This window comes from Myodes glareolus, chromosome 3, assembly GCF_982192425.1.
Source record: "Myodes glareolus chromosome 3, mMyoGla1.1, whole genome shotgun sequence".
NCBI classification, from domain to species: Eukaryota; Metazoa; Chordata; class Mammalia; order Rodentia; family Cricetidae; genus Myodes; species Myodes glareolus.
In genome coordinates this window covers 6,650,126-6,676,730 of record NC_142028.1, presented here as the reverse complement: position 1 = coordinate 6,676,730, position 26,605 = coordinate 6,650,126, and the positions used below count along the sequence as shown (strand labels likewise).

General features: G+C 46.6%; 1 protein-coding gene across 2 annotated transcripts in view; it reads left to right on the top strand.

Annotated features, from left to right (window-relative positions):
- Rassf8 (Ras association domain family member 8) overlaps positions 1–20,505 on the top strand; it is an 82,689-nt gene extending 62,184 nt beyond the window's left edge. For both annotated transcript variants that reach the window (XM_085687349.2, XM_085687350.2), the window contains exons 2-5: positions 7,475–7,643; positions 14,487–15,376; positions 15,899–16,043; positions 16,504–20,505. In XM_085687349.2, the coding sequence (XP_085543475.1) occupies positions 7,541–7,643; positions 14,487–15,376; positions 15,899–16,043; positions 16,504–16,625 (1,260 nt within the window). In that variant the 5' untranslated portion in view covers positions 7,475–7,540 and the 3' untranslated portion in view covers positions 16,626–20,505. The remainder of the gene's footprint in view (positions 1–7,474; positions 7,644–14,486; positions 15,377–15,898; positions 16,044–16,503) is intronic.
- The last annotated feature ends 6,100 nt before the right edge of the window (positions 20,506–26,605 follow it).

Below are 26,605 nucleotides of genomic sequence, written 5' to 3'. Positions count from 1 at the left end.
GAACGGCCACAGGGTTTTGTCCTTAAATCTGCCTTTCAGGCGTCACTGCCTTCTCCACAGGTTTTCAATAGAAGTACATGACATTTGCTCATTAATGGAAGAGTGCCCTACAGTGGCATGTGGGTGGTGTGTGCAGTCTCCATAGGGTCTTTGGGGTGCAAGTCGCAGTGGGAGAGGCTGCCCACTCACACCGTCTCTAGGGGTTAAGAGTATGCTGGGACCCAACAGAAGGCACACTACAGGACAGATGGATTTTCATGCTCCCTTTAATAATACTACTGCAACAAATGCATCCCAGAACTTCATTATTTTTATATTTTTTTTATTTAAGGGCTTTTGTGCCAAACAGTAGGGAAAGCAGTAGCCATGTGTGGCTTTCTTATGCCAACGCGCTATCCCTGACTCTTGAGAGAAATACCCTGCTTGGCATCTCTGCTGGGCACTGTTCTATAATATATATACAGCTGTGTCATGTGGTGCTGGACATTGCCGTGGTTCTTTTCCAGTTGGTTTCAGTGAACTCTGAGCCACCGTGGCCTTTGGATGTGATTTGCATGTCCCCCAAAGGTGTGTGGGGAAGCCTGGTTCCTAGAGTTGCCTATGATCAGAGACTCTGGACCTTTGAGAGGTGGGGCACCGTGGAGTTGCCTTCAAAAGGAATCGAGGTATCCCACCACGCCCCCGGTTATTTCTGGCAAGAGGGTTGTTGCAGCACTCAGCGCATCTGGTATCCTTGCTTCCCATCCACGTGGCTCTGCCACTGTGGTACCTTCCATAGTCATACCACCAGAGGGCAGACTCATGGAATAATACAAATCAGGCTACCCCAGCATCCTCCATATGCCTGGAGGACCTACCCCGTGAAGAACCCCTAGCTTCCTCCAACCCAAGCCTTCACCAGGTAGAGTCATCTGCTTTGGGCATTCATTGCTAGGATAGTGATTTGAGGGGTGGGGATAGCTCAGCTGGAATGTGGAGAAAGAGAGGAGGGGGAATGGACACAGTGCTTGAAGTGGTGTGGACAGCAGCTCTCCTGACAGAGTTGACCCCCAGAAAGCTAGGGACGTCAGGAACCACTTGCAGCGGTGCTCACACGGAGGCTGTGGGCTGGGCCCACTGTGCTGCTTTCTTGTCCTGCTGCCCCATGCAGAGAACTCCCTGTGGCAGTGCTCTCCCTCAGCCAGAAAAGGGGCTAGTCTAACGCCGGTTCCTGTGGTCCTTTAGGGCGTTAGAGGCAGTTGGGGACAATGACAGGCTTAGTGTGTCAGTGTCGTAGAAAGAGACCAGTCAGCAGAGCTCGTTTTGGAGACCACCTGTCTTCCAAAATAGATAAACATAAAGATTTTGCTCATTTTTGAATTATGGTTATTATATAGAAATTCTGCATTTGTTCTTAGATCCTAATTAAAAAGCAAATTTTACCCATTTAAAAGACAAGTGTGTGTGTGTGTGTGTGTGTGTGTGTGTGTGCCTTTCTGTCTGTCTGTCTGACAAACTGAGTATATGCACAAATGTGTGTGCAGGCGCCCATGGAGGCCAGAACAGGGCATTGGACTGCAGGTGTTGGCAAGCCATCTAACACGGTGCAAGGATGGGAACTCCAGCCCCCATGATAGAGCAGCAGTCCTTGGGCCCCAGTCGCTGTCTCTCCAGCTCAGCACAGGCTCACACACAGAGAAGCATCTCTCCTCGGTTGTTTAAGCACTGTGCTTCCAGAAACGTCTGGTCCTGATTGAGGAGCTGCTTGTTAACAGCACTGGGTATGGAATTAATCTCAATGCGGCTACAGAATCAGTATCATATATGACTTAGGAAAATGGATGTGTCAGGACACTATCCAGGATAAGCGTGGAAAAAAGAAAAGCCTTTTGTACTGCCAAAGTAAGAAATGAGATTAAAACCTAGGTACTGCTTGCATTCACGGCAAGTGTAATGGAAAGTGTAAGGAAGGAGCCATCAGGATGGCTCAGCAGGTGAAGGAGCTTGCTGTCAGCCTTCCAACCCGAGTCAGTCTCGGACCTCCAGTAGAAAAGGAGAACCATTTCCTACAAGTTGTCCTGTGACCTCCACACCTGTGTGCCCCCACAGACACACACAGACACACACACACACACACACACACACGAAGATGGAAGTTACAAAATAATCCCACACTAGCTCAGAATTGCATATAATAAAGGGTTATTTATTTAGGGGTAGACTCACAGATCACAGTCCTCTGCATGAATGGGGAATAGGAACCGAATCCAGAAGCCAGGAGAAAGAGAACAAGCATGTGCTTTATGTAGGCATTTATAGTATAAGAGGCCATGCCCAAGTGGACTGGTAACTTAAAGGCTACTGACTGAAGGAATTCCTACAGCACACACACTAAATGTAATAGAAACTTTTTTTAAAGTTTAAGGAAAAAAGATACTTAATAGAAGAATTGGTATTTTCATTCCAGTAACTTTATCTGACTCAGAATGTTTTATACTAAATGTGATCAAAATTTTAAATAGTAATCCTTTAAAAGCTGGGTGAAGCTGGGTGTGGTGGTGCATGCCTTTAATCCCTGCACTCAGAGGCAGAGGCAGGCAGTGTGGGTCTCTATAAGTTTGAGTCCAGCCTGGTCTACAAAGTGAGCTGTTACACAGAGAAACCCTGTCTCAAAAAACAAAAAACAAACAAACAAACAACAAAAAAAAGTAAAAAATTTAAAGTTGTTGACTGTTCTTAGATACATGATACAAAAACCTAAAATGTCCCTTATTTTAAGTGGTCTTATTTTTCCAAAATGTTTTATTGCAAATGACTTTCTGAATAATAGAAGTTTCTAAATTTTGAAAGAATTTTCATTTCTATGTACAGAAATAACTTGAAGTCAGTTGAACTTGGACTGTCTGACCATATTAGTCACTCTGAACTGTAGAGCCTGACTTCAGAAGCCCTGCCACTCAGTGGGCAGAGCTGAGCCCCTCCAAGCAGAACTGTAGTCATTACCATTTCTAGGGGCCTCCGTGCCTGCAAGGGCTGGGACACATTCCGTTTTCTATGCAGGCATGGATTGCAGCCTCTAGCCCGTCTTTCAGCAGGGGGCTTTACAGACATTTCTGTAGTGTGAATGTGAAGTGTGGTCCCTACAGGCCCGTGTGTCTGAACACTTGGTTCTGAGAGATTATGCAGCCTCTGACATGAGGCCTAGCAATCAGCTGTGGGGCAGTCAGAGTAGGGTTTAAGGATTATATACCAGCTGCATTTTACCCTAGATAGAGTTCCCAATCCACTGAGATGTTAGCAGGCTGCCTCACACATGAGCTACCATGAAGCCTCCATGTCTTCCCCTCCACAAGGGAGCTAAACTGAGTCGAAGTAAATCCTTACTCCCTTAAGTTGCTTGCTGCAGGTTTCCTGTCATGATAGTGAAAATATTAGTAACAGACTTTCTTCTCCCATGGCAGATTGCTGATTTACATTTAATACCAAGTTATCCTGTTTCTCTACTGTGGGACATTAGAACCTTTATCTTTTGTTAACGCCCCAGTCTTGGCCATTTGCTCCTCCTGTCCCAGGAGTTACGTTTGCCTTGTCATTGTCACGGAGATGCTGTCTCTGCATGCGCAGCACACGCCTGCCCTCTGTGAGGTCCACGTGACACTCATCTAGTCAGCGGCACTTTTCTGGGCTCTGTCCTGTGAGCTGCTGTCACCACAGTTCGTAAACCAGCACATGACCAGCAGCAGTCTACCTGTTTAGATGCTGTAGTGAAAAACACGCGGTCACATTCTGTACATTTACACGGAGTGTCTTCCGTCTGCTGTATTTTCTGCATCAGTTACATCAGGCTCTAGACAGCTCCTTGCTGTGCCTGGGGATGGGGCAGTTCATCCAGGGAAACCAAAACAGAATGCAAACCAGCACAGCAGCAAGTCAGCCCGAGAAAGGTTCAGGAGCTGAGAAGTGAGAGGCCTGCGTTCCATCTGCAGCAGCTCAGACTTCCTGCTGTCAGAACACCAATCACCGAAGCCTGCTCTTGTGAGATGCCTCCACACATATAGATACTTGATCACAGAAGGCTTCTTCAACAAGCAGTGGTTTGTAGCTAAAGAAACTTCTTCTCTAAGCTATTTTCATACCCTACTGAGTCCATGTAGCTCAGCCAAAGACTCTACCATAGCCTAAGAGGCCAGAATTATACACGTAGAAACCTTGTGAGGAAAACAGGCACTCGGGTGTGCTGCTGCTGTTCCAAGTTACACCTGGGATGCTCAAGTTATTTTCTTTCTGGGTACTCAGGCTTTAACGACTACTCACCCACGTGCAGCTTGGTGTGGGCTTCTAATTTTCCCTGTGGTCAAGTTGGGGACTGAGCATAGAGCCGGGATCTGACTTCAGAAGGTGTAGAGGACACTCCAGTTCCTGGAGAGCTATGCTGGGGGCTTCTGCTGGATGGAGAGACTGGTTCTTAGGTGAGCTCACAAATAATGCAGGGGTATTTAATGGAGCTGAGATGAATATAGTGTAGCCCCAAACCTGACAGAAGCCATGTCTTCATCTCCAAGTGTGAAAATAAACCTTCAAAGACTGGTCCCTCCAGCCCTGGTCAGAGCCCTGTACTCCAAGTGTGAGTACTCCATGAGTCTGTGTGATCAGCAGTGTCCCTGATAGCGGATGTGCATGTGTTTGTGTTTAGTGCAGTAACTTAATGATCGAAAGTTCAAAGTGAAACCCTTCTTACTCTGATAGGAAATATGAGGTCATGTGCCAGAGGTTAAGTAGGATCTGGAGCATAGATGGCATGCCTAGAAGAGTGGAAATCACAGAAAGGGGGACCCTGGGGACGGTTGCTCGTTGCAGTTGCAGAGGGTGTGAGCTCTGGATCCCACTGTTAGGCCACAGTGTGTCTAGGGTAACAACTCCATCATGTCCTAACTGTGAGCCAGTCATCCTGAGCCTGAGGGATCCTTTTCCATGGCAGGTTTCTTTGGAAGGAGATGATTTCAGTGAAATTCAAAGCTTTCTCAAGATTGAGGATTTTTTAATGGAAAATAAATTGTTACTTACTAACTAGGCTTCAATTCAGAACCTTTAATTTAACAAAGGTGTAAGTAATATCTGATAATTTTGATACCTGAATTTTGTCCAAAGAAAGAATACCAGAAGAGCCAGGGCATCTGGTGATCCAGGTGTCTAACGAGAAAGGGGATGTGGGTGCTAGAGAGATGGCTCAGAAGTTAAGAACACTTACTGCTCTTCCAGAGGTCCTGAGTTCAATTCCCAGCAACCACATGGTGACTCACAGCCATCTATAATGAGATCTGGTACCCTCTTCTGGCATGCAAGCATACATGGAAGGAATGTTGTGTTCATAATAAAAAAATAAATCTTTAAAAAAAAAAGAAAAGAAAGGAGCTGTGTCTTGTCAGGACTCTCCAGTGGCTCATGAATGCTGTCTGGCATCGTAGGAGGGCTGGGCCAGCATTCCGGGAAGTTAAATCAGAGTCTCCTTACGTTGGAGTTGACAGAAAGTGTACTTTGGTACCCTTGAGGCTTGGTGTTCTTCACTTGTCCACCCCAGGTACAGGTGGCCTGAGTTGTCGTAAGGCCTTACAAGACTGCACGAGGGACAAGAAAAGATTTTAGTGTTTTATAAATCTTAAAACTAATTCAAATAATCACTTAATTAAAACAATGTTTATTACTTCTCCTAAGCCTGTCATTCTCTTTTAAAATCAAGAAAGAGCACAAGACAGTGAGCAGGTAGACATCCTTGGACTGTAGGCCTACCACAGAACAGGTAGACTCCTCAGACTGTAGGCTACCACAGAACAGGTAGACTCCTCAAACTGTAGACCTACCACAGAACAGATAGACTACTCAAACTGTAGGTTACCATAGAACAGGTAGACATCCTCAGACTGTAGACCTACCACAGAACAGGTAGACCCCTCAGACTGTAGGCCTACCACAGAACAGGTAGACTCCTCAAACTGTAGGCTACCACAGAACAGGTAGACATCTTCAGACTGTAGGCCTACCACAGAACAGGTAGACATCCTCGAACTGTGGGTTACCACAGAACAGGTAGACATCCTCGAACTGTAGGCTACCACAGAACAGGTCGACTTCTCAGACTGTAGGTTACCACAGAACAGGTAGACCTCCTCAAACTGTAGGCTACCACAGAACAGGTAGACATCCTCAGACTGTAGGCTACCACAGAACAGGTAGACATCCTTGGACTGTAGGCTACCACAGAACAGGTAGACTCCTCAGACTGTAGGCTACCACAGAACAGGTAGACTCCTCAGGCTGTAGGCCTACCACAGAACAGGTAGACATCCTTGGACTGTAGGCTACCACAGAACAGGTAGACTCCTCAGACTGTAGGTTACCACAGAACAGGTAGACCTCCTCAAACTGTAGGCTACCACAGAACAGGTAGACTCATTGGACTGTAGGCTACCACAGAACAGGTAGACATCCTCGAACTGTAGGCTACCACAGAACAGGTAGACATCCTCGAACTGTAGGCTACCACAGAACAGGTAGACTCCTCAGACTGTAGGCCTACCACAGAACAGGTAGACTCCTCAAACTGTAGGTTACCACAGAACAGGTAGACTCCTCAGACTGTAGGCTACCATAGAACAGGTAGACCCCTCAAACTGTAGGCCTACCACAGAACAGGTAGACCTTATCAGACTATAGCCGACCACAGAACAGGTAGAACTTCTCAAACTGTAGGTCTACCACAGAATAAGTAGACATCCTCAGACTGTAGACCTACCACAGAATAGGTAGACCTCCTCAGACTGTAGGTCTACCACAGAACAAGCTGAGGTTTAAAGCCCAGGAAGAAGGGTTTCTATGGAACTTCAGTGAGATGATGTATCCAGTTAGTGGGAGAGTTTGGTTTGATTTGGTAAAGCCTTCTGGTTGGCACATAATGTGGCCACATTATTTTTAAGGGACTATGTAAACAGTGAACACTGGGAAGACTGTGTTTTTTATTGTTAGCGGTTGGACTCTTCTGACTTGATGAAATCAGGGAACCAGCAATGAAAAAAGACAGACGTGCATGAAGGAATGATTTCCTTCAGCTGATTTTCATAGCCCTGGTGTGAGAAGCTCAGAGAGGCCTGGGGAGGCCAGGGGATGTGACACAGGGATGCACACTGGTCAGGAGGACACAGAACAAGTTTGTTTAAAATGGTTTGATCATTTATGATTCCTGAAATGACAGGAACTTTAAAAACTCTTGACATTATACTAATGATCAAATTGAGAAGAGAGAGACAGAACAACAGCATGGCATTGAGCAAGTCTGTAGACCTGGGACACAGTTCAAAGTTACTGTGAGTCACGGGTGGGGCATTCAGTGTCATGCTGGAGTTCACATAACATCGGGAAGGTTTCCTTTATTGAAAAGATGATGTTTTACCTTGTCTGTCTGTTTGTAAGCTAATACAGAACTTGTTTTTTCTGTTTCCAGAGCCGGAGCCATGACCTGAGACCCTGATGACCACTGTCGGGGCTCTGGGTGACGGGCAAGTGCGCCATGGAGCTGAAAGTGTGGGTGGATGGAGTTCAGAGGGTCGTCTGCGGTGTCACTGAAGTCACAACCTGCCAGGAGGTGGTGATAGCCTTAGCCCAGGCTATAGGTGAGTAAAACCCATCCAGTACTTGTGGGTGTAGAGATGTGTGTGCATGAGTTAGCTTGAGCAGGAGGATTTGGCTCAGAGTTTCAGAGGATTCAGCCTATAGTTTCTTGACCTAAGATGTCTGGGCAGAACATCCAGGTAATCGAAGTGCATGGGGTGCAGGGAGAAGGGGAGGGGAGGGGACCTTGTTTCCTTCCCAGCAGCACCCACTACAGGACCTCATTCCTACACTTACTTTTCTCCCTGCCTGCAGCTTCTTCATCGCACATTCCCCTTCACCCTCGAGTTCGTTGACCTCACAGAATGGCCTTTGGGGATTCTGACCCTGACACATGCTCCGGCTTCCCAGGCTTTCCTTCTACACCCGGATGGAAGTTTCCATCATCCCTAACTCTTACGTTTTGCATGCCTGTAAAACCAGCACCAATTGGATGATGCCAATTCTGCTGGCAGCCCAAGCAGCAACTTGACCTCTTTGGACCTCAGTTGCAACACCTCTGAGTCCTTGGGAGTTGTGCACAGTGAGCAGACCTGAGGGAATACTTCCCAGGAAGCCCTGCTCCCACAGGCACTCAAAAGGTGCTTTCCTTCCAAGGAAAAGCTGCCATTTCCTCTCCTCACTCTGAGGGTGGTTTGGCCAGGTCCTCCTGTTGACACAGCACACGTGCGTGGCTTCTGTACTCCAGCAGCCATGCCCTTGTCTGCAGCACCCTCCTCTAGCCATTGCACTGTGTACAAACCTCGCTCTGCTTCTTCCTTCCAGTTCCTGCTGTAAGCCTGGCTCAAGGCAGCGAGTGATACCTGCGCCATAGCTCGCATGCTGTGCTGTCCTAAAACGCTCTCCGCCAGAGTAAAGATGCCATCCTGTTTAAACATCCTCCCTAAAGTCTCAAAGTAGGAGCAAAATGTAGACAAGCTATTTGCCACAATATAACAGAAATGACTTCTAACCCAGTTCCCATGAGTCTTGTTCCCATCTGAAACTTCCTGAGGTGCGTCTTCATTGTCCACATTCCCCTGGAATTCTGTTCTTCTGAGCTCCTACCAAAACCACCATTAACTCTGATTTACAGCATTTTAAGATTTTTTTCTCTGCCTGTTCCAAACTCTTCTAAGTTCACCCCACAAACTACTTCTAAAGGCCTTCAAAACCTGGTCAGACTGAACAGCAGCGGGGGCTCTGCTCCTGGCATCAGTTGTCTGTGTTGGTCACTCTGCCAGTCACTACCCAATACCTGACGTAACAACTCCACTTGAGGAGTGTGGTTTGTGTCATAGTCCCAGGGCCTCGGCCCATCGTGGTGGGGAAGGATGTGGCAGAGCTCGCTTTTGGAGCCTGTCTTGTCACTGTTCTTTTGCTATGAAGAGACACCATGGCCAAGGCAGCTCTTTGGAGAGAAAGCATTAACTGGGGCTTGTTTTCAGTTTCAGAAGTTTAGTCCATTTTCATTGTGGCAGGGAGCACGGCAGATGCAGCAAATATGGTGCTTGTATGGAGACATAGTTGAGAGCTACATCTGGTCTGCAGGCAGAGAGACTGGGCCTGGCAAGAGTTTGGAAACCTCAAAGCCCACCTGTAGTAATGCAATTCCTCCAGCAAGGCCACACCTACTCTATTGAAGCCACACCTCCTAATCCTTCTCAAATAGTGCCACCCCTGGTTACTATGCATTCAAATATGTGAGCCTATGGAAGCCATTCTTACTCAAACCACCAGTGTCCAAGTCAAAAATGGGATGACAGAAATGGTCCCAAAGGACATGACCCCATGGACCAACTTCCTCCAATTAGGCTTCAGTTCCTGCCTCTTTTCAGTTCCCAATAGTACAACCATAAGTCCATTAAAGGGTGAATCCGTCTGTTTGGTGAGGGCCTTAATTTTCACCTCTAGAAATGTCACCGCAGACACCACAGACCTGTGCTCTGCTAACTGAGGCTTTCCTGCTCCATCAAGTACACCTTTAGCCCATGTGTGTGCACTGCATTCTTCTCTAGTGGGCTCAGGCCCATAGCTCTCGGGTGCACTTCTCCTTCTCACCCTTTGCAGGTGCTGTGTCAGGCTGTGGTAACGCTTGCACTCTGAACCTCCCTCATGTTACCTTGCATCTGAAGTCTGTACTGCCTGCTCCTGATGTTTGTCTTGAATAGTGATTTTTTTTTTAATTGTAGATGTTTCCTAATCCAGAGCAGACTCCTAGTTCCCAGAACCCCTTCTGAGTTAAACTCTACTTATTGTCAATTTCTGAATACATTTAAAATAAAGAATAAAGTAAATTAAGCAGTGTATCTTTATTAAACAGAAATGTGGACTTTTTTAATATAATGAAGATGAAGTTGCCATGTTTCATGCCATGAAGCCCATGTTTCTAGCCACATTTCCTGCGTCTGTCTTCTGTCTTTCCTCCTGTTTCAACTTTTCCTCTAATTTAGTTTAAGCTTTTCTTTAAAATTACTTATTTGAAAAAAAGAAAGCAAATTAAAGCATAAAAATACATACATATACATATATGTCTTTGTGTGTGTATGTGAGTATGTATGTATGTATGTTTGTATACACACACCTCTACATAAAAACTTTCCATGGTAGTAGGGATTAAACCCAGGGACTCAGGAGTGCTGAGCAAATGCTCTTTCACTGTTGTGGGAGTCGCTTGTTGGTTCCCAGCTGCTCAGCCCCGAAATAACCACACAGAAACTGTATTACTTAAATCACTGCTTGTCCCATTAGCTCTAGCTTCTTATTGGCTAACTCTTCATTAATTTAACCCATTGTAAAAGGAACGGCGGACCACTTCCCACCACCCGCCCGGCTAGCTTTACCTGAAATAATTACATGGAAACTGTATTCTTTTAAACACTGCCTGACCTGTTATCTCCAGCCTTTTATTTGCTAACTCTCACATCTTGACTAACCCATATATAATAATCTGTATGTCACCACGAGGTCATGGCTTACTGAGAGGATTCTAACCCACGTCCATCTTGGGCAGAATCATGGCATCTGACTCCCAGCATTCTGTTCTGTCTACTCCGCCCACCTATGTTCTGACCTATCAGGCCAAGCAGTTTCTTTATTAATTAGCCAATGAAAGCAACACATAGAAAGAAGGCCCACCTACATCAAACCCATCTCCATTAATCTGTGCATCACCACCAGGTTGTGGCTTACCAGCAAAGTTTCAGCACATCTGTCTCCAGTGGCAGCTCCATGTCTTCTCTTAATTCTGCCTTCCTTCTCCCAGCATTCAGTTTAGTTTTCCCTGCCTACCTCTATTCTTTTGCCCTATCACAGGCCATGACAGTTTCTTTATTAACCAATGGTATTCACAGCATACAGAGGGGAATCCCATATCATGCCTCTGTCCCAAAACCTGCTTGTCATTCCTGTTTTGAGATAGGGTACCACCAGCTTACCCAGGCTGATCTTGGAATACTCTGTACTCCAGGCAGGTCCTGAACTTGCAATCCTCCTGCCTCGGTCTCGTGAGTTGCTGGAATTATAGGGCCATGCAACTAGGCCCTATTTAAAATTTTATCAGAATTTATACATACTTCTTAGTTGCTTTAGATTATTTTTTGGAACACAATGACGGCATAAACCTCTATCTCCATAAAACCAAGTAATGTGTTCAAAGTTTCTATTTGCATTATAAATCTACTATTTAGCAAACATGAATAAGATGAAATTGCATCCAGGACCTGCTAGGTGCTCAGCTGTTCTATGTCCCTGAGCTCCTAGTCAGAAGCTGATAACAGACGCATGTCAAGTCAGTTCAGGATTGGAACAGATCACCTGTTGTCCGCACACTCGCACTGTGGCAGATCTCCCAAAGTCATCTTTCTTCTCTGTAGGTCTGCAGCCTCACTGTATTAAAGCAGTGCTGGAAATGCTGGGCCTTCCCAATTGAGCAAAACACCTTTCACCAGGACTGTTATTTGTAGACTTGGGCTTAATGTGGAAGGGGACAAAGGCATTCTTTTCTGCCAACACATTCAGTATTCCTCCTGAGAACCTCCATGATCTGTTGAGTGAAACAAGCCAGGTCAGTGAAGATTAAGGCTTCAACTCGGAATTCACCTTGAACAACAACGGTGTTGCTGTTGTTTGTTTAAGTAATTTCTCTCTCTCTCTCTCTCTCTCTCTCTCTCTCTCTCTCTCTCTCTCTCTCTGTAGTTTTACAGTTTTATGTTCTTTGTTTTTTTTACATCCTGATCAGTTTCCCCTCCCTCTCTCATCTCAGTCCCTACCCCCACTTACCCTTTGCCTTCCCATCCACCCCTCCTCCTTTTTTGTTCAGGAAAGGGCAGGCCTCCCATGGATATGACAAAGCACAGCATATCAGGTTCTAGTAAGACTAAGCACCTTGCCTTGTATTAAGGCTGGGCAAGGTGGCCCCGTGTGAGGAGTAGAGTCCCAAAAGGCAGCAAGAGTCAGAGACAGCCCCTGTCCACTGGTAGGAGTCCCACAAGAAATCCGTAAAGACAAGGCCTCACTATGTAGACTAGGCTGACCTTGACCTGTGGCAACTCTCCTGTCTCAGCCATCCAAGTGCACACACCAGCGTGCCTAGGAGAAAAGTGAGCCTGGAGAAGCCATGCTCACTGAGCTGCTGCTACCACTGTGTCTTTCAGTATGGTGACCACACACCACACTGCAGAGAATGCCATGGAGAAAACATGTCCTGTTTGCCAGATGTGTTTCTTCATGTGGAATGAAGAATGTATTTAACCTGTGAACACATGTTCTCAGTAACTCAATTCAAGGCCTACTTTGAAAGCCTGAAAACTTGAATATAGATGTTTTATGATGTTACTTCAAATTTTGCCTAAAAAGTCCTTTTTTTGTATCATAAATACTTAATTGAATGCAGAGCTCCTCTGAGGAGGAGCTGGCCTGGTGACTGGCCTGCAGCTGCTTCCTGTCCTGCCACATTCTAACTGCTCCCGCTACTTAAAACCATAATCAGTGTTTTATTTGCCATTATTTATTTATGTCACACTTGTTTAACAGACAGATTAGACGCTCAGTGCCATAGACATCTAGCCGGGTAGGTATGATGAACATTCAGGCTATGTCGGTTTACCCTTCTTATGTTCCACTTCTGGATCGCTGGGGACACTTTGTACCCACACACCCCGATGCCCATGTGTTGACCCAGAAATGGAGAAAATACTGTGTGTGTCAGCAGTTTGTGATGCTGCTCCTGTGCCCCCACTGCGAGGTGGCAGAGCCAAGCCTCGCCTTCCTAGTACAGTAATTACTAATGTTTGCTTTCTTTGATGTGTGGGGGCACATGCATACATGTGTCACCTGCATGCATAAAGGTCATTTCTCATGACGGTTTCTCACTGTCCCAGACCCCACAAGGATCACACGTGTGTCCTGTTGTCCCTGATGTATTTGTGGGTTCTGGGCTCCAAGCTTAGGTGCTCATGTTTGTCAGGCTGCTGTTTGACTGACTGATGTCTCTCTCAGCCCCTAACGTACATGTTTAACAAACTCAAAATAGGACCCACCATAAATGAAAATGTTTATGAAATGTGTTCACACCTGTAACATTTACATTGTCTTTTTTCTTTCTGTACTATATTTATCTATTTATTTATTCATCTATTTATGTGGGTGGAAGGGCAGCAAATATATCCAAACTAACATGTGGCGGTGTTGGCGGGAGGCCACTCATCTGTTTCTCAGCCATCCAGACTCCTGAAATAATCACACAGAAACCATATTATTTAAATCACTGCTTGCCAATCACTTAAGCATAGTACTAACTAGCTCTTATATCTTTGGTTAACCCATTTCTGTTATTTTATATTTTACCACAAGGCTCATGGCCTACCAGCAAGGTTCTGCCTGGTGACTTCATGGTGGCTCCCTGACTCTGCCCCCCCCCCGTGTCTCTCTCTCTCTCTCTCTCTCTCTCTCTCTCTGTATGTATGTATGTATGTATGTATATGTGTGTGTGTCTTCCAACTTGGCTATATTCTGTTAAGCCATTGGCCAAAGTCAGCTTCTTTATTCATTAACCAATAAAAGCAGCACACAGACAGAAGGACCTCCCACACTGTGGAGGCTGGAAAAATTTCAGGAACAGTTCTTTGATTCCAACTTGTGTGTCCCTGGGATCACCAGGCTTGGTGACAAGCATCTTTACCCACTGAGCCCTCATTCTGGCCCTATGTTGTCTTTTGAAAGTTTACTTCAATCCTCTAATTAGTGGGTAAAGCGTATTTTTTATTTAAATGGTTTTACTGTTTTGTCTCTAACAATAAAATCTAAATTTTGGAGTTTTTTGAAGAACCTTTGAAACTATTATTATTAAGATTAAACCAAACTTATCTTCAGACTCCCATTTTTACAGGAAGTTATTTGGCAGGGGCAGCTTCAGTTGTGTGAGCTGTAGGCCAGCTGAGTTCTTGGGGAGCCCTGAGACCTGGGTACTGTAGTGAGCTGGGGCTGGTTCTCCACTAACCTTGGGTCTGTCTTGTCAAGGCTGACACAGTGAAAATCTGTGCGGCTTTATCTGGTTAACTTTTGGGACCTTCCCCTCTTCGCTGCAGGGAAGCATTCCCAGCGCTTCCCTCTGTTCAGTCCTGCTCCAGACGTCCTGAGCTCTTAGACATCTGACAGAGTATAAAATTCTTAGTCAGGGAAAGAGGGTAGTCACTCACAGTTCAGATCTGAACATCATGCTGTCTGTTTTCTGAAGCTGCCAGAGGCACCTAGACTCCCAACGTTGGCATTTCTGTGCTGCCCGAGAACAGCTGTCGGAAGTTTTGTCTGTTGGACCATTTATCACTCCATGTCCCACTATGACAGAATATTCTGGTCTCTTCCAGGTCGAACTGGAAGGTACACCCTAATAGAAAAATGGAGAGATACGGAAAGGCACTTGGCACCACACGAAAACCCCATCATATCCTTGAACAAGTGGGGGCAGTATGCTAGCGACGTACAGCTCATCTTGCGGCGGACTGGGCCATCTCTCAGTGAGCGACCCACCTCAGACAGTGTGGCCCGGATTCCTGAAAGAACTTTGTACCGACAGAGCTTGCCCCCCTTAGCCAAACTGCGGCCTCAGATAGACAAGTCCATCAAAAGAAGAGAACCTAAAAGAAAATCGCTGACGTTCACAGGAGGTGCCAAAGGGCTGATGGACATTTTTGGGAAAGGGAAGGAAACTGAGTTTCGGCAGAAGGTGCTGAGCAGTTGCAGAAGCACCGCGGAGGAGCTGAAGCGGCTGATCCGGCTCCAGACAGAGAAGCTGCAAGCCATCGAGCAGCAGCTGGAGTCCAGCGAGCTCGAAATACGGTTCTGGGAGCAAAAGTTCAACTGCAGCCTGGAAGAGGAGATTGTCCGCCTGGAGCAGAAGATCAAGAGGAATGATGTGGAGATCGAGGAGGAGGAATTTTGGGAAAATGAACTGCAGATCGAACAAGAAAATGAAAAGCAGCTGCAGGACCAGCTTGAGGAGATACGGCAGAAAGTCACGGACTGTGACAGCAAGCTGAAGGACTACCTGGCGCAGATCCACACGATGGAGAGCGGCCTTGAAGCGGAGAAACTGCACCGGGAAGTTCAGGAGGCACAGGTCAATGAGGAGGAGGTGAAAGGAAAGATTGAGAAGGTCAAGGGGGAGATGGACCTTCAAGGGCAGCAGAGCCTGAGGCTGGAGAACGGCATTCGAGCCGTAGAGAGGTCTCTGGGGCAGGCTACCAAGCGCTTACAGGTAAGGCTATCTCTGAGCAGGACACCTCATCCATGTAAGGGGAGCTTAATAAAGACCCAGCTATGGCTCTGCAGCCCAAGCTCTCCTGTGGACTTAGGAACCTTAGACTGAGAATTTCATGAGAGTCTTGCTCGCTTCATGCTATAAAATAAGAGTTAGCAGATTCAACTCCAACACCTCATCAAAACAAGAGCTCTAGCTCTTGTGAGCCAAATTGCTCTTAATGTGCAGATGGTTATAAAGTGTGTAGGAGGGGAATTTGTCACAAGATCAGCAAGACTGTTGTAGCGCTGAGGTGTATAGAAACAGTACTTTTGACGGCAGACTAACACTGTGCGTTTATTTTACACGAGTGTGTGGCCACATCCAGAAGGGACACCTCCCATCTAAGAGGACGGGCTGTACTCTCTTTAGCCACCCTGTCCACATAACCAAGAGTGTCGAATGAGTCCTGAAAGCAGGCCCCATCTCCCAGCCCCTCCCACACAGCACCTTACAGAATAGCTGGTGTTTTCCAACCAGGACAAGGAACAGGAGCTGGAGCAGTTGACCAAAGAGCTGCGGCAAGTCAACCTCCAGCAGTTCATCCAGCAGACAGGGACAAAGGTCACCGTGCTGCCAGCTGAGCCCACTGAAATAGAGGCCTCCCAGGCAGACATAGAGACAGGTAAGGCCTTCCTCTATCCTCCCTGAAGTCACCTACAATGATATCTTCTTGTTTCTGGGAAATCAATAACATTTGGGGGAGCTATTTATTTGGATGGACATACTGTTTATTTTAAACAGTTTACCAAAGTATAAATATGAATATGGGTCATGTTAATTTGCATCCTAACTTCTCCTGACTCCCCCTCCTCTCCTGAGTCTCTGTTATTCATCTGTCCTGTAATTGGAACTCCCCATCTGTGTGCTGTGGCCCCAGCAACTGGGAGAAGCCGCAGGGCAAAGCCCACTAGACTTTGGAAACAGGCTCCTGGCCAGATCTCCTGCCTTCTCCTTCCCAGTCCCTGTCTTCTTCCCCTGCCTCTGGCTGCAGTGTGGCCTTCTCTCCGTAATTCTTTGGGGTAGGAAGTTACTGGGTTTTCTAGTTAGCCAATTCACCAGATGACTGTCTGTTCCCTATTTAGAAGCGCCATTCCAGTCTGGGTCCCTGAAGCGACCTGGTTCTTCACGGCAGCTCCCCAGTAATCTCCGTATTCTGCAGAACCCCATCTCCTCTGGATTTAATCCTGAAGGCATCTATGTATAACATTGTCTTCAGGGGAAAGATCCAGCCAAGGTACCAAGGACAGTAAAATCCTTCAGTGTGTGCCAACTGAGCGAGGGTCTGTCCCAGGCCACTCTACCCTCTCCAATTGCAGACCACTTGAGCCCTGTGCACTGACGCCGAACACGGAGCTGTTCACACTCGCAGTATTGACACGTTGTCTAGCAGCTGACATGCAAAGCCTTCGTTTTTATTTGTAGTCTTCTGAGAACATTAGAAAAGTATTAGCCTATGTTTATACATGAATAAACCCTGAATTAAAGAGTAAAGTTATGTTAACTGTTTAGTTTAATTTATTTCATGTAACTGATTGATGTATGAATGTTGCTGTTTAATATTTTATTAATCCTTATCCTGTGAGTTAATTATGTTAACTGTTGTGGGCTTCTGACTGTGTGCATGTTGGCAGATTCCGTCCGAGCTTTGCTCATGCATAGCTACACGGCCTCCTGGGACGCTCACCGTCCAGACTGACTCCAGCGGAGCCCGCTGACCTCAACGCTGGAGCTTTTCCTCGCCCCCGCTTTAGTGAGAGAGTTGAGCTTTCTCTCTACTCTGGAAGCTGATCGTTTCTTTACAGTATTTCCCAATGTAAATTACCATATAACATCCCAGAAACAGCTTTAATGGGGGTAGTTGTTCATATAAAATGCTTGTGGTCATAGACTGCCAGCAGGTCAGCTGATGGCTGCCCATGGGTTTTCTGGTACACGCTGAGGTCTTCCTGCCTTATGCTCCCATGATGTGAGGAGGAGAGAGCCCTGAAGATAGGGATGCTGTACTTTGGGAATCATGGGATACATTTCAGAGCAACCCACTTCCTCTGTGTAGTCCACGCAATGCCTAGCAGGGGTGCTGTTGCCACGATATAATGTGGCCACGTGCTTTCTCTAGGCACCAGGTCAAACTAGGGAACACCACGCTCGGGTATTTTTTTACCAAGGAAATAAAGTTAAATTCAGAGTATGTTTTTATTTTTAAGTTTGACTTTATAGGATATTGGTCTTATATTTGTATCATTTTGTGTATTAAGCCAAAAAAAAAAGAGTCAATACTTTTCTCACACACAGTGACTTAGCTGCATTCACGAGTAATATTTAGACATGCTGTCAGGACTTCCAGCCATTTCCATTCTCTTGGAGCACATTTGGCTCAATGTAACTAAGACTTTGTTCTGAAACGTGAAGCAGTTTTTAATTCTAAAGAGAATGCGTCCTCTGTACTACTTACATGCAATAAAATAAAAGTGGATTAATAAAGCAACGCCCTGATGACACTAAGGGCAACTCTGGATGTTTGAACACATCCGGGCTACTTTTGGTTTACTGGGTGTTTAGTGAAGTCGAGAATGCAGCTTTGTTTAGGTTTCCAGCGAGAGGACTTAAGAATGGCTGTGAAGTAATAGATGCTTCTTGAGAATTGAAAGCCATGAATGTTGCCCCTTACCCACATAAGTAAATAAATATCAGACCTCAACCTGATGTCTTTGGGTCCTCAGACTTACCAAGCTGATCTTGCCGTTACTGCTCTGCAGAGAACTTGAGAAGGAACCGTGGCCTGTACACATTTTATCCAGATTTGTAACAATTGTTTCATATCTATATATATATTTAAAAATAATAATTCAAAGTGATTTGTATCTTTTTGTGACAGTGGTGACTCATGACGCCCAGCCCATGCCTTATTCTGTCCTATACAGAGCATTGTTCAGCTACAGTAAACCTTGACCACAAAGGTAAACATTATACAAATGGATTGTCTTCAATTTAAGCCAAAATGTTAATGAGAAATTAAAGACAGAGCTGGGCATGGTGGCTCATGACTATAGTCCCAACACTCAGGAGACTGAGGCAGGAGAGTTGCCACAAGACCCAGGCTGTCCTAAGTTCTGTGGAGTCTGGTGTGAGGCCCTATCTCAGAGGAGAGAAAAGAACCTGCACGGTTGCTCGGCACGCCTGGTGGAGCAGCGCAGCACAGCTCACGAGGTTGCTGGGAACTGCCAGGTTTCACAGGGACTCTAAAGCAGGCAGTACATCCCACCAGCTCCCGACAGCCCTGGCTCTCCACCAGTAAGTACCACACTTTGCATCTCTACCAGTGTCAGCTCTGAAGCTGCCAGCTGCCCTCCATGGGCCTACTTAGACACACAGACAGCTCCCGGATGGGTGGGTGTGGCCATGTGGGCTCACAAGCAGACTGACAGCTGGCCTATGTCACGGGTCCAGGACTCCCCAAGCACACCACTGTCAGATGTTTTCTAAGTGTTTTTTAGCTAGAGAAAACAACTCATTTCCCTACAGAAGTTTAGTCTACTGTGCCTGTTTTTACCTACTATGGCTACAAGCGCATCGGCTTTCGAGCCTTGTCTGTGGCCACATCTCAGAGGGGTGCAGTCTATGGGATTCAAAAAATACCAAATGTCAAATTTTGCATATGGGGAAACAAATATCCAGGTTCTAAATAATAAATTAGATCACAAATTTTCCTGTCTTTTAAATTAGCACTGCAGGTTATATTACGTGGTTTTTCTACAGGTATTAAATATGTGATAAGTTTTATTCTGACCAGTGAATAATTTGAATATCATTGGTCTGTTTGACCTCTAGAGCATCTTTGTTCTCAGAGAATCACCCACAGTGGGTTACCTCATTTTTCTGTGTGTGTGTGTGTGTGTGTGTGTGTGCGCGCGCGCGTGCGCACGTTTTATTTTGTCATTTTCTTTATATTTTGGCTGTTAACATTCATTTTTGTCTCAGTGAACAGGGCGTTTTTTTATATGTGAGGCTTCAGATGGTGCTGAAGCTGCCCTTTGAATGCCCACTTAGTTATCAGCGGCTGGGCAGCTCGGCAGCTCCTAGAGTTGAAGTCAGTTTAAACAAGAGCCGTTTCCAGCCTGGCATGTAAGGTGAAAAGTGGAGTGTGGTGGCACAGACCGATCGATCTGCACTGCTCCCACAGCGAAGACAAAGTGCAGTCCTGCGCTAACACAGTCTTGGTCCGAGACAAGGATGCTATGCCAGGGATACCTTCCCAAGTAAGGACTGACAGGCTGAAGAAGTAGTATGGAAAAAAGACAGGGCTGATTTCAGGCACACACTGGGGCAGGCAGTTAGCGTTGGACGTTGCCTTCGACAGAGTAGGCCTTAACTTTTATATATATAAAGTGACGCTCTGCATCCCTCTCTAACACAGCCTGTCTTGACTAGTCGATACTGCGGCAAAGCTAGCTCATAAGTATTCCTTTGGTATCATGTCAGTGTCTTTAAGTTGCATGTGTGTCCTGTCTGCTGTGGCTACGTTCCGGGAGAAGGCTGTTGGCTGGTCAAGGGTTCACGGCCATCAGTATTTATTCAGTATTGCTGCTTCACACTTCCCGTGCACCTTGGATGCCAGGTCAGTGGCCACGTCAGAGCTGCGAGAGCTCCTTCCCGTGCATTTTATATATTTTTAGAAACCAAATGGCTGCGGATGGCTCTTTAGCATACTATTAAACCAGCAGAACTCTAAAAGGCAATAAATACATGCGTATATATGGGGGGAGGGGGAAGAGTGAAAATGCAGGTTTACAGCCAGCCCTGGTGAGAGCCCGTCCAGGTATTGCTCAGTGTCTTGTCACGGACCCAGAAGGGTTTGAGTCGCTGCATCTTTAGACAGAAAGTGTCCGTGTTTGTGACTGTGGGCCATGAACACGCTTTTAGTACCGCTTTGCTGATGTATAAATAAGAAATCTGTAATATGTATTATATGTAATTATTTTCTTTTGACTTCATTTCAAAATGTATATTTTCTGATTATTATCATGAGCTATAAAGCAAAAGATCAATATCTGATATTCTCCCAAATAATAAATTTTCAAGATTCATTGGGGCAGTACAATTGTTGTTTTCTTTCTTATATGCTTAATACTTCAAGATACAGTTTTGTTTCCTTTGAAACATGACAAAGTAGGTCTATGAATCAGTGATAAAAAATGACATTTTTTTTCTAAATCCTGTGTTAACCTGAAGAACTATCTTTTGCCTAGAAGGTAGCAGCTAGGCTGGGGAGATGGCTCTGCAGGGGAAGTGCCTGCTGTGCAGGCGTGAGCCCTGAGTTCCACCCCTCGGCACCCACGTGACACATAGCACATAGTACTCAGTGCTAAGGATCAAAGACAAGCGGATCCTGGCTCGTTGGCCAGCCAGCCAAGCTGAAATAACACGTTCCAAGTTCCATGGAAAACCTTGCCTAACAACTAAGATGGTGACTGAGAACAGTGCCTGAAGTTGACCTCTGACCTCCCAACAGAAGAGTACACCTGCACATGGATGTGTGCACGTGCATGCACTGTACACACACGTACACACGAAAGAAAAGGGAGGCTGCTTCATTAAAGTAGACTTATAAGAAACTAATGCCCCCCCCATTTCAGCCATGAAACTAAGATGCTTGATAGTCTGTATTCCCAGATCTAAGACATGAACACGAACCCTGCAGTGCCCACGGCACGCCGTTGCAGCCTGAATAAAGGTTCATGTCACAGTCACCCTAGGAACTGCTCAGAGGCCACAATGAATAAGTAGCTGAAGTCAGCCTTCCAGCGCCCAGAGCACTTTCTGTGTCCCTGGTAGCATTGCCGGAGCTCACAGAGGATTCCAGCGCCCAGAGCACTTTCTGTGTCCCTGGTAACATTGCCGGAGCTCACAGAGGACAGCATCTCCATCTTGCCCACCCCTGATGTGTAGTGTATCCACCTTTTGAGGAATAGTTTATAAAAAGTAGAGGCGAAACCTAGATTGAGAAAATATGCATGGGTAATACTGTTATAAAAGCAAAGAGAAAATGAGGAAACTTACTCAAAGAATTCTGTCCCTTAGTTAGGCTGTGCACACCCTTCAGGCAGAGCACTTTAGTAGATGCCAGTGGAGTATTTATTTAGTGAGCCCTGCTTACAGCCAGACTGGACTGAATCTGCCATGGCTTCCCCACCTCAAGGTGAGTACCATCCCATGAGATGGCAACCTCACTCCACATGGTAAGCTGTTAAAGGAAGGGCTAAGGGTAGGTAGAGTGTCATGAAACCATGGTGAAAGGATTCCCACCAGCTCAAGCACCAGAGGACGCCTGAGAAGGTGACAGAAAACAAGTCCTGTGACACAGGGTGGGGGTAGAACTCTGGAGGGCCAGGCAGATGTAGCTAGGGTAAGGGGCAGGAGGAAATAGAGGGTAGACAGGCATCACGGTCATGAAGAGCCATGGTTACCCTGGAAGGAGTGTGGATTTGAAACGCACCCACAGGGGCATGTGTTTGGACACGTGGTCCTGTTTTAGAAGACATTATAAAACCTTTGGGACACAGAACCTAGCTGGGAGAAATGGGCACTAGGGTGGGGCCTGGAAGGTACAGTACAGATAGCTCACTTCCTTTTGCTTGGTCCACTGGGATTGGAGCAGTCATCGACTGCACACACCCACTGCCACCAAGCCACCCGCCACATGCCCTCCCCACCATGATGAACAACAGCCCCTCAAACTCTGAACCCCTAAAGCCCACATAAACCCTTCTTTAAGTAACAGACGCAGGCTGTATCCTGACTGTCATTGACACTTCAAGCATGGAAATGACATGGTCACATTCGTATGTAAGGAAGACACTTCTGGCTGCCGACGTGGTGTCACTGAAGAATCCTGTAACAGGGTACCGTGTAAGAAGCCTAGCAGAACTGGCCAGAGGTGGATGCACTAGGGAAGGAGCTGTGGGGGCTTGCGTATTTAAAAGGCTCTACAGAACGCTCTCCTGGGACCAGGAAATCAACAACGGCTCAGTGGAGCAGCTCTAAGCAAGAGCTAGTGGTGCCTCTCTGTGAGTGAGCTGAGCAGGGGCTTCAGATGGAAGGCTGGGCAGAGTCTGGAGAATGTTTTAGGGAGGGCAGAGTCACCTGGAAAGGCACGTGTTACCAGGCTGGACAGCCTGCACTCCATCCCAGGAATCCACAAGGTGGGAAGAGAGAAGTGACGCTCTGTGCTTCCACATGTGTGCCAGGGCATGTGTCCTCTTGCCCCCATGCAAAATAAACAAACGTAAAAGGGTTTTTTAGGGGAAAAAAAATTCTTGCAGAAAGCAGTCTGTTAGCATCTACTCATTACAATATGGCACAGGAGAGCTGCTGAGTCTGAGGTTAGCATGGGCTGCGTAGTAAGGTCCAAGCCAGCCTGGGCTGTAGAGTGAGACCCTGCACAGACAGACAGACAGACAGACAGACAGGCAGGCAGGCAGGCAGGCAGAGAAATAGAAAATCTTAACTCCTCATTTAATAAAAGTAGAAACTGAGGCCCAAAGGAAATTACTGCTAATGTCACATGGCTCTTGCGAAACAGATGCAATGAGGCAACCAATTTTAAAAAATACATGTTTTTAATTTTATGTATGTAGGTGTTATGTGCACATGTATGTAGGCATGTGTGTACCTGCTGCCAGAGAAGGTGCTAGATCCTCTGGAGCAGGAGTTAGGGATGGCTGTGAGCCGCCGTGGGAACTGAACCCAGGTCCTCTGGGAGAGCAGCCAGGGCCACAAAGATGGCAGCCGCCAAAGTTACCCATGAGCAGCGGTTGGGGGACAGAACAGACAGTTAGCCCGACTGAAGAAGGATCAATACCTCTCTAAGCACCTGCTGAGGAGAGGATCCAGCCTGCGACTGCATGGAACATCCCCTAGTCTGTGTGCTCACATCACCCTGCAGGGTCACCTGGTCAGGAAACTGCCTGTCACTCCCAAACACCCGCCCCACAAGGAGTGGACACTGCATCCCCAGTGCCTGTGCCAACCCTAAAACATACTAATGCCTTCTCTCCCCCCCCCACCCCCCGCTGCAGTTCCATTCCCCATCACATGCAAGCAGGGTCCTCTATCCTTCCCATGCTCTGTCAAGCCTGCCCGTGATTGGCCTGTTCCTTTGACATCCATCACCCCCCAGGACAGATACCGGGGCAGGCTTCATGCTGCCTTCTTCCCTGTTCCCAGGCATGGGTTCGACACGAGCCTCCGAGAGATGCTGGTTGTATTAAAAGACAGAGAGATGGGTGCTGTCTGCTACAAATGAGAAAACAAGCCACTGCCCAGGACGGACCACTTGAAAAAGAATGTGTGTCCTCAGTGGTTTCACAGCACACCATGGTGCTTCTCTCTCCCTGACTGCCATTCCTGGGGGTAGCTCGGTGGGAGAGGATACAAGGAGACGTGATGGGGAGGTGAGAAGACTGGCCCTTTTCATCTGCATGTCTGGTACTTCTTATCCAGGGCTCACTGACCTCACCTATTTACAAGCTGTCTGCCTGTCACAGAAGATCCTGCGTGGCCTCTGAACCCATGGCCTTGCCTCACAGGGAGGACCAGAAGTCAGCATTTTCAAGGGTCTGACCTCTCTTCTTTGACCTCCCTCATATCTGACATAAACGTTAGACACAGACACTCAGGTTGGAGACGGGTGAATCTGTATTTCTCAGAAGACTCACTTGAGAATCAGATCTCATTCCTTATTTGGGCTTCCATCTTTGCCCCAGATACATAGGAGATAGACTCTAAGGGCAGTACCTTTAACATAACTTAAGAAGAATAAATATTCTTGACCAAATAAAAGTTCTAATTTCCTCTTCTCTGCCTCATAAGAGCATCAATGCAACGTGCCAGATGTTAGCTTAGTCCGCTGTGATTTTCCTTGTCTGTTCTTTTTACCGCAAGTGTGGACTCACCTCACAGCCTCTCCTCAACCTGTCTGTCAACCCTGGAAGGTCCAGATTGCTGTCACACAGAGAAGTGTGTAGAAGGAGCTGGGTGCTTGAAGGAAGAGGCAGGCAAGTCCTTCCTTGAACTTCAACTGCCACAGTTGAGTCTATTCAATAGAGCTCCTTCCCTGGACTTCCCACTGTAGGGCCACAGGGTGTCACTGCCAGGCCACCTGATGCCCTCTGCAGGACTTTCCATTGCAGGACTGACCACAGATTGTCACTACCTGGTCATCTGATGCCCTCTGCAGGAAGGCTCTATTTTGACTGTTTGAACCTAGAAGTCCCCAAGGTTGGGTGGGTACCCCTTCAGCCTTCATGGAACCAAGAGTTCAATCTTGTGGCTCAGTAAATATTAACTGTGTTTGTAGCCAATCTGACAGGGCTGAAATTATTCTAAAGGCACATGTGTGTCCCTTGCTTTGGCTACCGGACTACAGAAGCAGTGGACCCCAAGAAATTAGAATTCCTCCAGGATTCTCAAGCTGGGAGAAGAGAAAGACTAGACCCTGGGTCAGCTAGAGGGGAAAGTTTCCAGAAAAAAAGATTCACAATTGGTTCGACTGCCTTACAGAGGAGAGAATGATGGGTCAGAAGTGGCGGCACCACACCTTGACCAGAGCTGCTTGCGTAGGTGCGGCCCTGCTCCTCTGTTTAAAACGCAACCTCAAATCAAGACCCGGGAAATGGGCTTGGGAAGAGAGCCACTGAACGCCCCTTCCCACTGTGCCACATGGGCACATCTCCTTTTCCTGCTTCTCACAACTAACTTGACTGTTTTAATTGGTTCACTGAAAGTCAACAGCTGAACCTGGCTTGTCAGGGTGCAGGCTGACTCAGTATGTCCAGGAGCACAGTTCCCACACCGTTCTATTATCTTAAAGCTTAAGAGCTGTCTTCATGCTCTAAAGTTCACTTTTTTAAAAAAAAAATTTACATCATGAACCATATTGGGAGAAGTTCTGCTATGGATATAAATATTCTAATTTCACTCTACGTATCTTCAGAAACCTTTACTATAGCCAATGTGTTGCCTGCCATCTTGTTTTTTCTTCATTCTGAATCTATACCCCAAGTCTGCTTTTACTTAGTTCCTCTGAGAGAAATGTTGGACCTCAACAGGAACCTACCTGTGCACACACGTACGCACGCACACACACACACACACACACACACACACATGAACACACACAAGGACTCACACATACACACAGGACCACACATACACACATCCACCACCCACACACGTGTCTACAACAAAAATTCGCACACAAAGGTGCACATGCACACACCACATACATGCGTGCACACATGAAAATGGCAAAAAAAAAAAAATGAGATGGATAAAGCTGAGCTGTGTGACACCCGGATCTAGACTGACTTCTGCTAACCTTGAACAGTCATTTCCTCCCCAGGGCTATAAAGACAGGCAACCACCCCTGTTAACCTGCCTCACTATTTTAAAGGCAAGTGATTAGCTTATCTTCCTCCTGCAGTGGGGTGCTTCTGATTCCCCTGTGACCCATTCTGAAAGACTAACATTGCAAATGTCTCAATTGTTTTTATTATCTCCCCTATTTTCCATTCTTTTACCTGGAAGACTCCTTGGGTGATTCAAGAACCCAGTGCCTGCAGTAGCCAGTAATCTTACACTAGGGGGCAGCAGCTACCGTCAGTCAACCGGGCCTGAGCAAAGAAGGCCTCACAGGAAGGTTGCAGGAATTCTCTGCATTGTGTTGTTTTTGAAAAAGGGAGGTCTGCTTCCTTCGACGACTTAAGTCGGTCCTTTGCCAACGAAGAATAGCAGTGGGCATGTTCCATTAACTTATGTGTCATAGATTTCCTCTGAGGCCGCACAGTGACGTTTGGTGGGATCTTTTTAGATTTAGCCTTTCAGTATGGTCTTGTAGTAACTGGTGATTTTTACCTACTATGAATTTGACCAAAGCGAACAAACCATGCCACTGAGGTCATCAAGAGGAAACACTTCTGTGGTTTACGCAGAGTTAAAACTCCAGAGGGAGGTTGCCAAGTTGAGCAGGGCAGACCCAGGCTGGCACGGAGCACTGAAGAATCAGCATGTCACAGGAGAATGTACGCAAAGGCGGGTGTGCCCGTGACTTCTCTGGTTGCCCTGACATAATGCCTGGAAAGAGCTAATATGGAAGGGAGGGTTTGCTTTTGTTTGTGGTTTGAGAGT